The sequence below is a fragment of the Sardina pilchardus genome, chromosome 13, assembly GCF_963854185.1.
Source record: "Sardina pilchardus chromosome 13, fSarPil1.1, whole genome shotgun sequence".
Taxonomy (NCBI): domain Eukaryota; kingdom Metazoa; phylum Chordata; class Actinopteri; order Clupeiformes; family Clupeidae; genus Sardina; species Sardina pilchardus.
The window spans coordinates 27,410,156-27,424,157 of NC_085006.1; the positions used below are offsets into that span (position 1 = coordinate 27,410,156).

General features: G+C 49.4%; 1 protein-coding gene across 1 annotated transcript in view; it reads right to left on the reverse strand.

The window, feature by feature from the left end:
• Positions 1-14,002, reverse strand: part of LOC134099230 (spectrin beta chain, non-erythrocytic 4-like) — a 103,981-nt gene that overhangs the window by 4,517 nt on the left and 85,462 nt on the right. Inside the window, exons 28-38 of the mRNA XM_062552020.1 lie at positions 13,369-13,573; positions 12,384-12,629; positions 11,215-11,349; positions 7,841-8,085; positions 5,750-5,939; positions 5,033-5,117; positions 4,291-4,487; positions 2,767-3,723; positions 2,630-2,724; positions 1,574-1,634; positions 556-824 (exon numbers count right to left, since the gene is read on the reverse strand). Of these exons, the coding sequence (XP_062408004.1) occupies positions 556-824; positions 1,574-1,634; positions 2,630-2,724; positions 2,767-3,723; positions 4,291-4,487; positions 5,033-5,117; positions 5,750-5,939; positions 7,841-8,085; positions 11,215-11,349; positions 12,384-12,629; positions 13,369-13,573 (2,685 nt within the window). The remainder of the gene's footprint in view (positions 1-555; positions 825-1,573; positions 1,635-2,629; positions 2,725-2,766; positions 3,724-4,290; positions 4,488-5,032; positions 5,118-5,749; positions 5,940-7,840; positions 8,086-11,214; positions 11,350-12,383; positions 12,630-13,368; positions 13,574-14,002) is intronic.

Here is a 14,002-nt window from a genome sequence, read left to right on the forward strand (position 1 = left end):
TGAAGTTGAAACTCTGTTAGGACAGGGTAACATTTTCAACAGAATGAAAAGAGATCAATCGTACCTATGCATCCAACAGAAATGGACACTGGCTTGATAACTAAAAGGATTCTAGGAATACTTCCCCCTGAAACACTTTAGGGTCTATACAAATACAGGAATATTGTTTGTTTTGATAGACAATGTCTATATGGAAACATGCTGTGACTGTGTTAATATGCTGTATTCTAGACTTAATTAAAGTCTTCCATTTTATACATTCCTGAGTTCCTGAATGCACCTTCACAATCTTGAATATTAGACATCATCCAACACTAGATTAACTGTGACAGATAACTCAGTACCTGTGTCTAAAAATGTATCAAGATGACCAAATATATCTCCATGAAGAAACTTTGCTGAAGAAAACAGCCAAAATACACTGTACACTGCAGAGCAGCCATTTTGAACATGTTTCAGGGTGGAGATTCCTTTTAAAGTGCGGCCAATCGGTGAGGAGCAACAGAGTGAAGTCCACTTTGCGGAGAGTGACGACAGCGCGTCTGCGAGCCCCACCTGTTGGCGGCCTTCTTCTGGCTCTCGATGTCCAGCTTGCGGAACAGGAAGCCCTCGTGCTGGGCCGTGTGTGACGGCACCAGGGGGACAGACGGGCTGCTCTGGGCCGGCGCTGACCGCGAACGCCGCGGCTCTCGCGGCTCCCCGCCGCTGGGCTCCTTGGGCCGGGGTCTCCGCCGGGGCTTGGGTCGGTCTCGCGCCCGCGGTCGCTCCGGTCTGGACACCTTCTCAGGTAGGCCATTGGGCAGGCGAGGGATGTCCCCTCGGGCCTGCAGATAACAGTTAGGCCAGACTTCACTCATGCAGGTATAATCCATACAAATAATCAATAAATCCTTAAACATATGACCAGCAGATCACAATTAAGACAATAGAGTATGTTTAATCCTTAGTCTGAGAACAGAATGGTTTGGCCATAATTGCTCTTCATTCATGCAGATATACTGTCAGTGTGCAGTATCATTTTAAATGTCCATAAAAATGTATCATAAAATGATGACACCATAGTCAGATGAAGTCTGCACAATTTATAACATCTTCAATCATACCCATACCACTGTAATCATTCAAGGGACCTATGGCATCTAGTGGTGACCTATGTTTATAACTCCCTTAGCTCAAAATGCCTGTAAGTAGACAGACGCCATCATTTCACAGGTGTCTTATCATGTTGATGAGAAATGTCTTCCCACCCTAATGTACGGAGCATTCAATATAGGGCTTCAAACAAAAGAGACACTATGGCCTGAGCTGTGCTGTACAGTAACACTCGTGTTGAATGTGTCTCTCTCATTACATATTCCCCCACAAGCTTCTCTTGGCATTAAATGCTCACCAGTCACGGTTGTTTAGCCCGTCACACCGGTGTGTTTGGAATGTTGGAAAATTAACATTCTAAAGAATGTCTGGGTTCATTGAATTCTACATAGAATTTTAGAACGTTGAATTGTTGCGGAATGGAATCTTGTGTTAGAATGTTCAAAACCCACCCTTTTGAAGGTTTAGAGGAGGCACTTACCACAGCAGCCTCCCTCTCCTGCAGCTGTTCCACGATGTCAGCTAAGGTGGAGCGCTTCTCCCTGTTCAGAAGACATGCTACATGAGAGCCATGTTGCGCTCAGTCATACCAAACAGGCCTATTCCATACGGCGTTAGCACACCAAGTTAGCAATTCACCATCGCTATAGTTTAAAGACGTATTGGCCGCGTTTTCCCAGATAGGTTAAGAAGTTCTTAAGTGCTAAGAACTTCTTAGGAGCGTTCTTAGAACGTTCTTAGAGCGCTCCTAAGAAGTTCTTAGCACTTAAGAGCTTCTTAACGAATCTGGGAAACACGGCCATTGTAAAGACACCTTCACATAATGTTTTGTCAGCTACACAAAGACATGAAACCAGTGTCCAGCGTGGATCAACTGGTAGAGATAGAAGTTGTCACGGCTGGAGAAGTTGGGGACACAAACAGAAGAATGTTCAGAGCATGTAAAACTGTAACACTGATCTGATCTCTTTCTTCCACAGAGATGTCTTTCTTCCAAGTGTATCATCTGAGAGTGGCATGTATTATAAAACACAACAACAACACACACACACACACACACAGATAGATAAATAGACATACAAACATTAATGCATAAAATGCATACACACTTTAGAGATACATGTACATGCACAAAAACACATTCACAAACACATATAGACTTAGACACACACACACACACACTATGTCACTGTGTTGTGTACTCACATATTGTTATATTACACATATTGTTAGGACCCTGTGGGTCTGTTTGCATATTGGTTGTGTTCGTTGTTTCTGTTGTATGTGTGTGTGACAGGCAGATTGGCGCAGCTGAGAGCTGGTGTGAGCCCATTGGACGTCAGGATAGCCTGCCTCTTTAGAAGTGGCTGACGTCACTCAGAGCTGTCTCGTGCACTCATTCACAAACATATATAGACTGTAAACACACACACACACACACACTTGGCCTCTGTGCTGTGCACTCATTCACAAACATATGCTGTAGACTTTATACACACAGAGACACACACACTCGGTCACTGTGTTGTGTACTCACGTGGAGCGTCTGTCCGAGTGTTCTCTGTCGCTGGACTCCTGTCTGTCCAGTCTGTGTCTGTCCCTCCTGCGGGCCTCGTGGCCCTGCCCCTGCCCCTGCCCCTGCCCCTGCCCCTGCCCCTGCCCCTGCCCCTGGGCCTGCGCGGCGCCGCCCGGCCCCTCCATCTCGCTGGACGTCTGCCTCTCCAGCCTCCTCTCGCGCTCGGCCCGCTCCCTCCACAGCTCCTGCGGCAGCTCGTCGCGCCGCGCCTGCACCAGCTGCTCGTTGGAGAGCTGGCGCTCCAGCCGGTGGTGGCGCGACTGAGGCTGCCCGTGCAGCTCGGCCTGCAGCTCGGAGCGGCTGCTCCCGCCGCTGCCGCCGCCGCCGCCGCCCGTGCTGAGGCGCAGCTCGCTGCTGCGCGCCTCGCTGTTGAGGCGCTCGCGGCCCAGCGGAGGGTCCTGCAGCACCACCTCGGCCATGACGCCCACCTCGCCGCCCGGCCGCTCCAGGCTCTCGCGCTCGCGCTCCAGACGCTCGCGCTCGCGGTCCAGCAGCGGCCGCACGGCTTCGTGCAGGTGGTCGATGGCCTCCTGAGGCTTCTGCGCCGCCAGCTTGCGCAGGATCCGCTCCGCTCGCCGCTCGGGGACCGGCGCCTTGGACTCCGGGGACCCCGACGCCTCCGACGCCGTGGTGACCGCTGTTGCCGCCGGCGCCGGCGCTGCCGCTGCTGGCGGAGGAGGTGCCGGGGTCGTCACCATGGTGACGGGCGGCGACACGGCCAGCATCGGCGGCGGCGACCCCATGCCCATGCCCAGTCCGGCGGCGACCCCGACCAGGCCGCTGGTGCGCGCCTCGATGCTGCGCGTGTACGCCGAGCCGTTGAGCACGGGCGTGTAGTTGGCCACCGTGGAGCCCAGCCGCCGGGCCGCGGAGGACGGGGAGGCCTGCGCTGACCGCTCGCCGCGCTCCACCGCCTGCTGCTCGTAGATGGTCTGCCGTAGGACGGAGGAGGTGGTGGAGCGGGCGGGGGAGATCTCCTGAGGGTCCAGGAACACCTTGCGGCCCAGCAGAGGAGTGGGCGGCAGCTTGCTCTGCTCCGCCTTGATCTTCTCCACCTGCACCAATCAGAAGAGCGGTCAGGGATGCCTTCTGAATGGGGTGGTCATAGCTAGAGCTGGACATCCCGGGTTCAGACAGTAAAAGTCCTGCTGAGTATTTGGTCCAACCATTTAGTAAACCAGCTCATCCTATTTAGCTGCCAGGTAGATCAGATATTAGAGAATACAGTATATGGCAGGACTTTTACTTTCTAGGGAGCAGGATGTCCACCTCTTGTCATAAGAGACTGTATTACACTGCTATTGTTCAGCAGGTCTAAATGGCATTACGTTCAACCAGAATTCTAGCAGAATCTAGAACTTGTGTTGTGGCTGGCTAAATTACTGTATGCTGAAACTGAACTACGGACTATCTCAACGAAACACAGATGGGGGATGCTGTTACTTGCGATTGTAATGATGAGAGCAGTCATATGTGTGTGTGTGTGTATGTGTATGTGTATGTGAGCATGCATGCATGTGTGTGTGTGCGTGTGTGTGTGTGTGTGTGTGCGTGTGTGTGTGTGTGTGTGTGTGTGTATGTGAGCATGCATGCGTGTGTGTGTGTGTGTGCGTGTGACTCACGGTGGTGAGGCGTCTGAGCGAGCTGAACCTCTCCTCCCAGTTGGAGGCGGCCTTGCGGAAGGCCTCGTGGCGGCGGATGAGCTGCTCCACCTCGTCCACGCTGGAGCCCAGCTCACTGCTGCTGATCAGCGGCTCCTGCGCCGTCAGCCACGCCTCCGCAACCACCGCCTCCTGCGCAAACTGGTGCACCTCCAGCACTGGGGGGAGGAGGAGAGGGGGGGGAGAGGAGAGGAGGGGGAGAGAGGAGGGGGAGAGAGTAGGGGGGGAGAGGAGGAGAGGAGGGGGAGAGAGTAGGGGGGGGGGGGAGAGCGAGGGGGTGAGAGGAGGGGGAGAGAGTAGGGGGGGAGAGGAGGAGAGGAGGGGGGGGGAGAGGAGAGGGAGAGAGTAGGGGGGGAGGAGGAGAGGAGAGAGGAGGAGAAGAGGGGGTAGGGGTGAGAGGAAAGGAGGGGAATGGTGAGGAAATGAGAGGAGGAGGAGAGGACAGAAGAGGAGAGGGGAGGAGAGGAGAGGGTAGTAGAGGAGAAGAGAGGAGAGAAGAGGAGAGGAGAAGAGAGGAAAGGAAAGGAGAGCAGAGGAGAAAAAAAGAAGAGAACAAAGGAGAGGAGATGAGAAAGCAGGAGAGAGGAGAGAGTGGATAGTAGAAATGAGAGAGGATGCGTCAGTAAAATGAGATAAAGGCAGACTACTCTATGTGTTCAAGCCCAACAGCACTAATGATGCTGCCACTAGGACTACTACTTACTCTGCTGTAGGAACTCCCAGTGGCGATCCCACTTCTCAGAGAGCTCCCGCTGCTTGAACAACACCCTCTCCAGCTTGTCCCTGATCTATGTGACGAAGGACAAAGGCATTGCCCATCAGATACACAATCATTGGTCATCTGTGAGAGATATTACTGTTGAGTATGTACTGTGTCTTGAGTATTCTGACATCTTTAACACCATGTTTTACTGATACAAGCCAGTAGAGGGAGCACTGTGTCATAAATGTGTCCTCTTTGAACACTGAGCATTTTTGGTGCTGCTGTGACTTTGCCAAAAAAACAAGATATCCAAGGAACTGGAGATATGAAAGCCTGCTAAACAAGTCTACTAATGTCCATCAACTGAATTTTCCACCAACAACTGAAGTAAGTTAAAGGCTAGTCTTAATCTTAATTAGAGAACCATGTAAATCAGCGAGTCAGTCCGCTGTTTGTCAGTCAGTTGGTCAGAGGTGGAAGTCACATTAAACGGTTTGCAACAACCTCTTTCTTTCTTTCTTTAGAGCAAATTCCATGTTTGTCAAAGTCCTTGTTTGTTTACATAAACCTGGCCAATAAAGCTGATTCTGATTCTGATTTCTCTCTTTCTTTCTTTCTCTTTCTTTCTTTCTCAAAACAACAAACAAATCAGCACATCCACCGCCCACTCGTCCGGGGTGAGTGGCGTGTGTGTGTGTGTGTGTGTGTGTGGGTCACCTCTTCGGAGGCCGGGTTGCGGGCGGCCAGCAGGGTCTTGCCCATCTCTACGCACTGCAGCACGCTGTTGTCGCGCGCCTCCACCTCGCTCTTCAGGCTCTGGTGGTAGTTCATCAGCACCTCCACCGACGACACGTCCCTGCAAGCACCAGAGAGCCCACACTCCATTATTTCTGAGAGGAGAGACGAGCTGGCAAGAGCGAGGAAGAAGAGCAAAAAACACACACACACACACACACACACACACACACACACACACACGCACGCACGCACGCACGCATACACAAATACACACACATGGACGGGTTACACTCGGGAGGGCCAAGACCAGGGCCCTTTACTGGGGCCACTGAAAAAAGAATCGCACCAACTGGCTGACACTCTTAAAACAAAAGATTCTTCAGGTGGAGTGGTTGAGGTGGGGGAAACAGCGCCCTGAGACAGGCTCTGGAACCAAGGCTCTGGAACCTGAGACAGGCTCTGGAACCAAGGCTCTGGAACCAAGGCTCTGGAACCTGAGACAGGCTCTGGAACCAAGGCTCTGGAACCTGAGACAGGCTCTGGAACCAAGGCTCTGGAACCTGAGACAGGCTCTGGAACCAAGGCCTCATGTTGGCCACATCTCTGCCAGACACTGGAGGGAACCATGTGTGTCTACAGTATATCACAGAACATTCAGGAGACATGGGGCTTACGATTACCTAAGACGTACTGTAAGTGGCAGATAGACTCTAACTGCCAGACCATGGGTCCTTACAGTGGAGCTGACTGTGGAGTTTGTCGTCATTTATGGGGCGGTGTGCAAGAGCCTTTAGAGGGATATTGTACTACTGGCCTACTCAAACCAGTACGAGGCCTTTAGAGGGATAGTGTACTACTGGCCTACTCAAACCAGTTAGAGGCCTTTAGAGGGATACTGTACTACTGGCCTACTCAAACCAGTTAGAGGCCTTTAGAGGGATACTGTACTACTGGCCTACTCAAACCAGGACGAGGCCTTTAGAGGGATACTGTACTACTGGCCTACTCAAACCAGGACGAGGCCTTTAGAGGGATACTGTACTACTGGCCTACTCAAACCAGGACGAGGCCTTTAGAGGGATACTGTACTACTGGCCTACTCAAACCAGTTAGAGGCCTTTAGAGGGATACTGTACTACTGGCCTACTAAAACCAGGACGAGGCCTTTAGAGGGATACTGTACTACTAGCCTACTCAAACCAGTTAGAGGCCTTTAGAGGGATACTGTACTACTGGCCTACTCAAACCAGTTAGAGGCCTTTAGAGGGATACTGTACTACTGGCCTACTCAAACCAGTTAGAGGCCCTCAGGCTTCATGGCTGTCTATTTGTGAGGCTAAGATCCTGAGGAGCTGCTGGATATTATTGGCTCATCAGAGGGAATCCCTTATCTCACCCAGTGCTTCTACAAATAGAGGAGGTCCCAATTCTTCCAGATTCTCTCTTTTTCTCGAACCAAGAACCTTGTGTTGAAAAGAGTGCATTCTATGTCCATGTTCCCAGGGTCACAGAATGGCGCTTGATGCAGAGCAATACAATATAAACAGCTTTACAATTTTGAGTAAGTAGCATTCATTTTGCATTAATGTCTTAAATGAATAACAGGCAATTTACAGTTCACCTAGGATAAATTGTTTACAAGTTACAAAACTTGCCTTAGAGCTAAACAAACACTACTATTATCTATTACCAAATAGTCATTTATAATACAATAATAAGACTAATTCACTATCAACAGAGGAAGGTCTATGACCGAAACGTCGTGGATAAGTGAATAAATGTTTGCATGCGTAATGGACAGTGTGCGGGATTCTCTCTTTGAAGTTTAACTGGTTAACCTATTCCAATGCACCTGTCTCCACAAAAGAGGTGTGCAAAAGCGCTTGTTAACTAGTTATGACTTGACTGACTATGTCAAGTTTATGTTACTCATTCTGGACCAATATAAATCAACTCTCTGTCTCTCTCTTTGCTGGTCTCTCTCTCTCTCTCCCTCTCTCTCTCTCTCTCTCTCTCTCTCTCTCTCTCTCTCTCTCTCTCTCTCTCTCTCTCTCTGTGTGTTGTGTGTACCTGGGCTTGTCCCCGCTGCCGATCTGGCAGATGATGCTGTCCATCCACATGAGCTGGTCGCGCACTACGCTGAAGAAGCGCAGCTTGTCCGTCGCCGTGGTGATCTGCACACGGCAGTCCTCGCAGGAGACCAGCAGCTCCTTCCAGGCGTGCATGACCTCGTGCTCCCGCCGTGCAATGGCCTCCGCCTTCTCCCCCGCGTACACCGTCCGCAGCTGCGCCGAGCTCTCCTGAAGCTGCCGCACCTGCAGAGCCACGGCCGGAGAGAGGGATAGAGTGAAGGAGAGAGAGAGGGAGAGAGAGAGGGATAGAGATGAGGGAGAGGGAGGAGAGAGAGAGAGAGAGGGAGAGAGAGAAGGACAGAGGGAGGAAGAGATGGAAAGAGTGAGAGAGAGGGAGGGAGAAAGAAGGAGGGTGAGTTGGAGAGAGTGGAAGAAAGAGAGAGAAAGAGTGAAAAGGCGAGAGGGAGGGAGAGGGAGAGAAAGGGAGGGAGACAGAGAGTGAGGGAGGGAGAGAGGGAAACAGAGAGATGGAAAAGGAAAACAAAAGCACAAAAGGAGCAGAAGAGGAAAGAGAGAAAGAAATAAAGAAAGAAAGAGAAAGGGACAAAAAGAAAGAGGGACAGAGAATGAGAATGCAAGGGAGATGGAGGGAGAGAGAGATACAAAAAAGAGAAAGAGAGGGACAAAATGAGAAAGCGAGCGCAAGAGTGACTCAGTTGTATGACTGGTGTGGCCTGTGCCTGGTGCTGGAGAGCTCGTTCGTGAGAGTGGCTGCTGCTCGCGTGGAAAAGCGCAGCACAGGGCTGTTGGAGTGCAGCATGAAGCCATGAAAAATAAATGAGCTTTCGCTGGACTTTCCTTTTGGCTAACTCACTCTTCCCTGAGACCCTGATCCGTGGGGAAATTGCTACAAAAAGCATTTCTATACTAATCCCCTATTCAAATGCCAAGACAAAGAGCAATCTACGGGCAACAGCGAAGCCCTCATAAAAGGACCCGTTCTGCCAACTCCACTTGAGGAGCTGTGAGAGTTGCCAACGTCTTTCCAAAACCTGTTTGCTCTAACAAGTAAGCACTCATAGAGGTGTGAGAAGCAACTGATACAGGTCTGTTAGACGATAAAAAGGTAAAGCTACTGGTTGGAGTTGATGCATCAGCAAAGGTGATCATATTGGCTACATTCATCCCAATGTACAGTATGTCAATGCAGTGCTGCTGTGGGCTAATAATAATGATAATAACAATAATAATAATAACAATAATCTGACGCGTTTATGGGTGGGTGGCCGGTGGCCAGGATAGCGGTGAGTGGAGCGCTATTGTATGCCTTAATTGGACGGTGAGTGGGCTGTGACTGGCTAATGGTAGCGTGAGTGGGCAGCTGTTTGCTGCTGAGCCTATGAGTAGGCCGGCTGCTTTGGGACTGGGACTGGGACTGAGATGCTTTTAGCTAATGACGAGTCGAGAGGGGGTTGGTGCTGACTGATTTGGGAGCTAGAGTGTACTTGCTATGAAAGTAGTCATTGTGGGTCACAGCAGCCGGTTATTGGCTGACAGGTCTACAAGCTGGCCACTGTTGGACAGAATACCTACAGTAATAGCCCAAGTCCTGTGATAGGCTACTAGGTCTGTGGATACAGTATGTAGAGACTCTGCAATGTGTTGCTGAATGTCATGCTCAAATGAGAGTTACTGTTCAGAGTCAGTGAGTGGGGGGACCTCCTGTCCTGATCAATCATGACAGCCCGGACAAGTCCTGTTTACTACTGGAGTGTGAGGTTGTGCTTAGTTAAGTCTTTTTTTGCTTGAGAAGGTTCCTATAGGAACGAAAGGAAAATGCTGGTCATTTTTCACATACTGTAAGATCTCAGGTCACGGAGTACTGTCCGTACGAGACAAAAATCCCCTTTATAATCATGCCCTTAGAGTGTAACACTCTAGCTGCCTGCCTATTCTAGCTGTTGGCTGCAGCGACGCAACCTATGCAGCCACGGTTGTTTTCTTGCTTTTTTCGTACTAACAGTGTTAGTGACTTTGTGGAACAGAGATCTATGTGAAAAATGGCAGAACTTTTCCTTTAAATTAACTAGAAATATTCAGAATCCAGAAAGATTCTCTACATGCTTAGGAATGGAGCTTCAATGGCTCCTTTCAAATCACCTTTAGCATAGGGTGAAGCATCCTTTAAGAAAGCAAAGGTGATAGTGACAGCCCACAATTCCTTGTGCCAGACAATAACACCCACCTTCGGCTCTGCACATTTGTGTATAGTGACGAACTTCCGTTTTTGTCTTGAAGTTGGCCTGAAGATGAGAGCTTCAGTTGTGACAAAACGTAAGAAATACAATGTATGCAAGTCTTTACGTTTCTTAAAACCATTGACGGCTTTAAGGAGCACTGATGTATGCCACTCACTTCAAGTTGATATAAAAGCCATTTTAGCTTCCAACTTTCTCCTAAAAATTAAAGAGGATAGGATTTTTGCTTCCTGAGCACACGTTTTGGTACAAGTGAAGCACTCATCTTCAGGTGTTTGTTGACAGCAATGACAACAAACAGGAAATGGGTTTGCCAACTTCAGGACAAAACAGATGTTCTATGCTAGTGCACAGAGCCCATAACACCCACCTTCCCAAGTGCAAGTCAGTTTCTACTAACACCATAGCTATCCTTTAGAGCCCTTTTGAATTCAATCATATATTTTCTTCAGATCATGACGTTTTACATCAAGGGCAGGGGGAAGTGGATAGAAAAAGACAATAGGACAGATTATCCGGATGTATCCATGTTCTAGTGTTCTAGTGTCCTCCATGTTCTAGGCTCATGGACATTTGGGTTGTTACTGTGTCTTTCTGTGGGCAGCCATCTGCTGATAGATCTACAAAACAGGCTACTACTGGTCAGTTTGCCTTCCCTTTTGTGCTGCTATAGGCCAGTAATATGGATTTAGGTTCATTGGAGTTCATTGGAGTGTATATGGGCAAGGCTGCTATAAGCCTGTAATGTAGATGCAGATTGGCTGGTTGGCTTACAGCTGACTGTTGTGCTCAAAGAAGTGCTGGTAAATCAGTAGGTGAACTTGTACAGGGGGGTATTTCATGACATAGATTGGTGACAAGGCTTTAAAATGGTAAACCTCCTAATAGAGGGGTCCCATGACTTTGTTCTGCAGGGAGAATGAAGACATGGGTCCTTAATGTTAGGAGATTAACCACCTACTCGCTGTAAACTTAGCCAGGCTTGGCACTAATCTACTATGTTTTTGGAATGAAATAGCATTGTTTAACATTTATGTGACCAATAGGCCACTATTGGTCAGCTTTCCTGACAAGTCTGCTGCTATTGGCTGGTTGTCTGTTTGGGCGGGGTTACCTGGTTGACGAGCAGCTGAATGTCGTGCTCAAACGTGTGCATGAGCCTCTGCAGTGTGCTGGTGTTAGCCGTGTCTCCCTGCTGCGCGCGCACTTCCGGCAACCGCCGCTTCTTATCATCGATCTGAGCCAAGACCTGCAAACGCACCACGCCGTGACAGGGTGTAATGAGAAGCTAAGCATACGCACGGGGGGGCAGACAGAAGAGTACCAGCAACAGCTTCAGTTAGATGGGAGGGCAGGCAGGCAGGGGTCATCCCTATGTTCCCCTGGTGCTATGTTCCCCGGTTTTCCCAAAAAGGGTCCTATGTTCCCCGGTCACAATACATACCGGGGAACATAGGACCCTTTTTTTTGGAAAAGTGGGGAACAAAGGACCCTTTCTAAAATGTAAGAAAAAAGGGTCCTATGTTCCCCAGTCCCATGCATACAAAGTGGGGAACATAGGACCCGGGGAACATAGGTACGCTCCCGGCAGGCAGGCAGGCAGGAGGGGTATCAGTGAAAACTAGCTAGCTGTAAAGAAGGCGTACGCTACGACAAGCCAAACAAAGTACTCAGAGTAGGCTAATATCTGAACATGCCTTTACTAGGAGTGAGGGAGTGGATGGGAGGAATGAGAAGCTGGAGATGCTGCTGCAAGCAAAGAATGTATAACAGCTACAGCCAAAGCCATAGTAGCAATGTTAGCGGTAGTAGCACCTGTAGCTGCAAATGTTGCAATGTGTTATTGTATACCTGAAGTTGTAGCCGCTTAGATAACGCTAATATGTAGCAGCAGTTTCGTATGGCTGTAGCTTTAGCTGCCGTGAAGCTAATGCTGTCCCAAGTATCAGGGTTCTCCATAACTGTTTTGGGTGGATAGGGCTGATCTAGGCCGTCTCCAAGACAGCTAAAGCTACGTCACTTAAGCTGTGTTCAGACAGTACGCAACTCACCTTTGGCTAATCGCTAGTCGCCTCAAAAGTTGAAACGAAAGTTAGGTTTAACTTTGTTATGCGACGCCTTGCATCACCTATGGTTATCTCGCCTGAAATGGCTTAACTAATTAACATTCCATGGTCGCTGGTCCTGTCTGAATGCAGCTTTGAGTGGTTATACCCGCTCCTCCAGCTAAACCTTCAGATAGATAACTCATTAGCGGTGGCGGCGACGGCGGCGTTAGCCTACCTCACGGCAGTCGGAGAAGAACTTGTGCAGCTGGTGTGAGGCAGCGAGCAGCTGGCCACGTGTCTCCATCAGCTCCAGCAAGTCGGCCCAGGCCTCGTTCACGCCGTCCTTCCACTCTGCGATGGTGGCCGCGTCGCCGTGCCCGTAGTCAATCAGCTCGTCCACCATCTGGTTGATTGCGGTCACGCGCTCCTGGCCCATGCTGCCCGTCTCAGAGGCGAACTCCGTGAACTTCTCCTGGAGGATCTGGAGGGCAACGGACAACACAGACATGCCAAAGACATGAGAACATGCCGTCAGAAGGTCGTGGTATACATGGCATATTTTAGATTTAGGTATATTTGACCTTGGCTTTGTCTTCAAGAAGTCCCAAGAGTAGATAAATCTATCATTGACAAATCACAAACAACAGTTCTAATCTTTAATGTCCTTCAAATCATCAACGATCTTAACAGTATAGCTACACACCTTTAAGCACAGGGATGAGCCTTTTCTTCAGGGACAAACGGAGTATACAAACTCTAGGAACAGCAGTAACTGAAGACAGCATCAATGACCAAAGGACTACACTGAAAGCACTGTGTACCTACTTAAGTGAGTAAATATCAAAATTTAGTTCCCATGGCAATACACAACATGTGACCAACACAAAGCCTCAATATATCTTGTAACAATACCAACTAATACAGAAGAACAACGCCATTTTCAAATGGTCAAAATAAGGTATAGAACCTAAGAATGCTTTCTTTAAAGTGAAGCCAAATAGCTGTACGTAAAACCAATCAATGACCTTTACTCTCAAACTCTTTCTCCTCTAACCCACTTTATTCACCAGTCACCAACACCCAAAGTAGAGCCTCGGCCACCTCGTTTAGTGTGCGACACGCTACGCTAACACAGCGCTAACACAGCACTAACATGCTACGCTAACACAGTGCTAACATGCTACGCTAACACCAGGGAGCGAGGTGGGGAGCGGACGGACCGTGACGTGCTCGTAGTCCTGTCCCAGCTCCGGGGAGCTGACCACCACCTCCCTCTCGGCGATCCACTGCTCGAGCTCGTCCACCTCGCGGCTCAGCTGGTAGAGCCAGTACTGCTGCTCCAGACGAGACTTGCGCTCCTCAACCAGGTCCTTCAGCGACACGTAGAGGCGATCGATCTGGGACTGACGCTTGCTGATCTGCTCACTGACAGGGAGAAAAGAGACAAAGAGAGAGAGCGAGAGAAAGGGATAGAGAAATAGAAAGAGAAAGAAAGAGAGAGAGAGAATATGCATGTGTGAGAGAAATAGAAGGAGATGGTGGGGACGAGAGAGAGAGAGAGACAAAGAGAGAGAAAGAAAGAGAGAGACGAGAGAAAGACAGACAAAAATAGAATAAGAAGAGGATGGAGAGCAGAGAGTGAAAGAGAGAAACCAGAAAGGAAAGAGGGACAGAGAGAGAGAGAAGAAACGAGAAGTGAGATCAGGAAGAAGGTGAGAGTAGAGAGACAGAGAGAAGTAGAGAGAAAAGTTTAAAGAAACTAAAAGCTGACAAATGGTGCTTAGCATATGCAGTGTGAGAGAGGAGCTATTTTGGCAAAGGACAGCACACACATTAGAGTGTGAGGTTGACAGG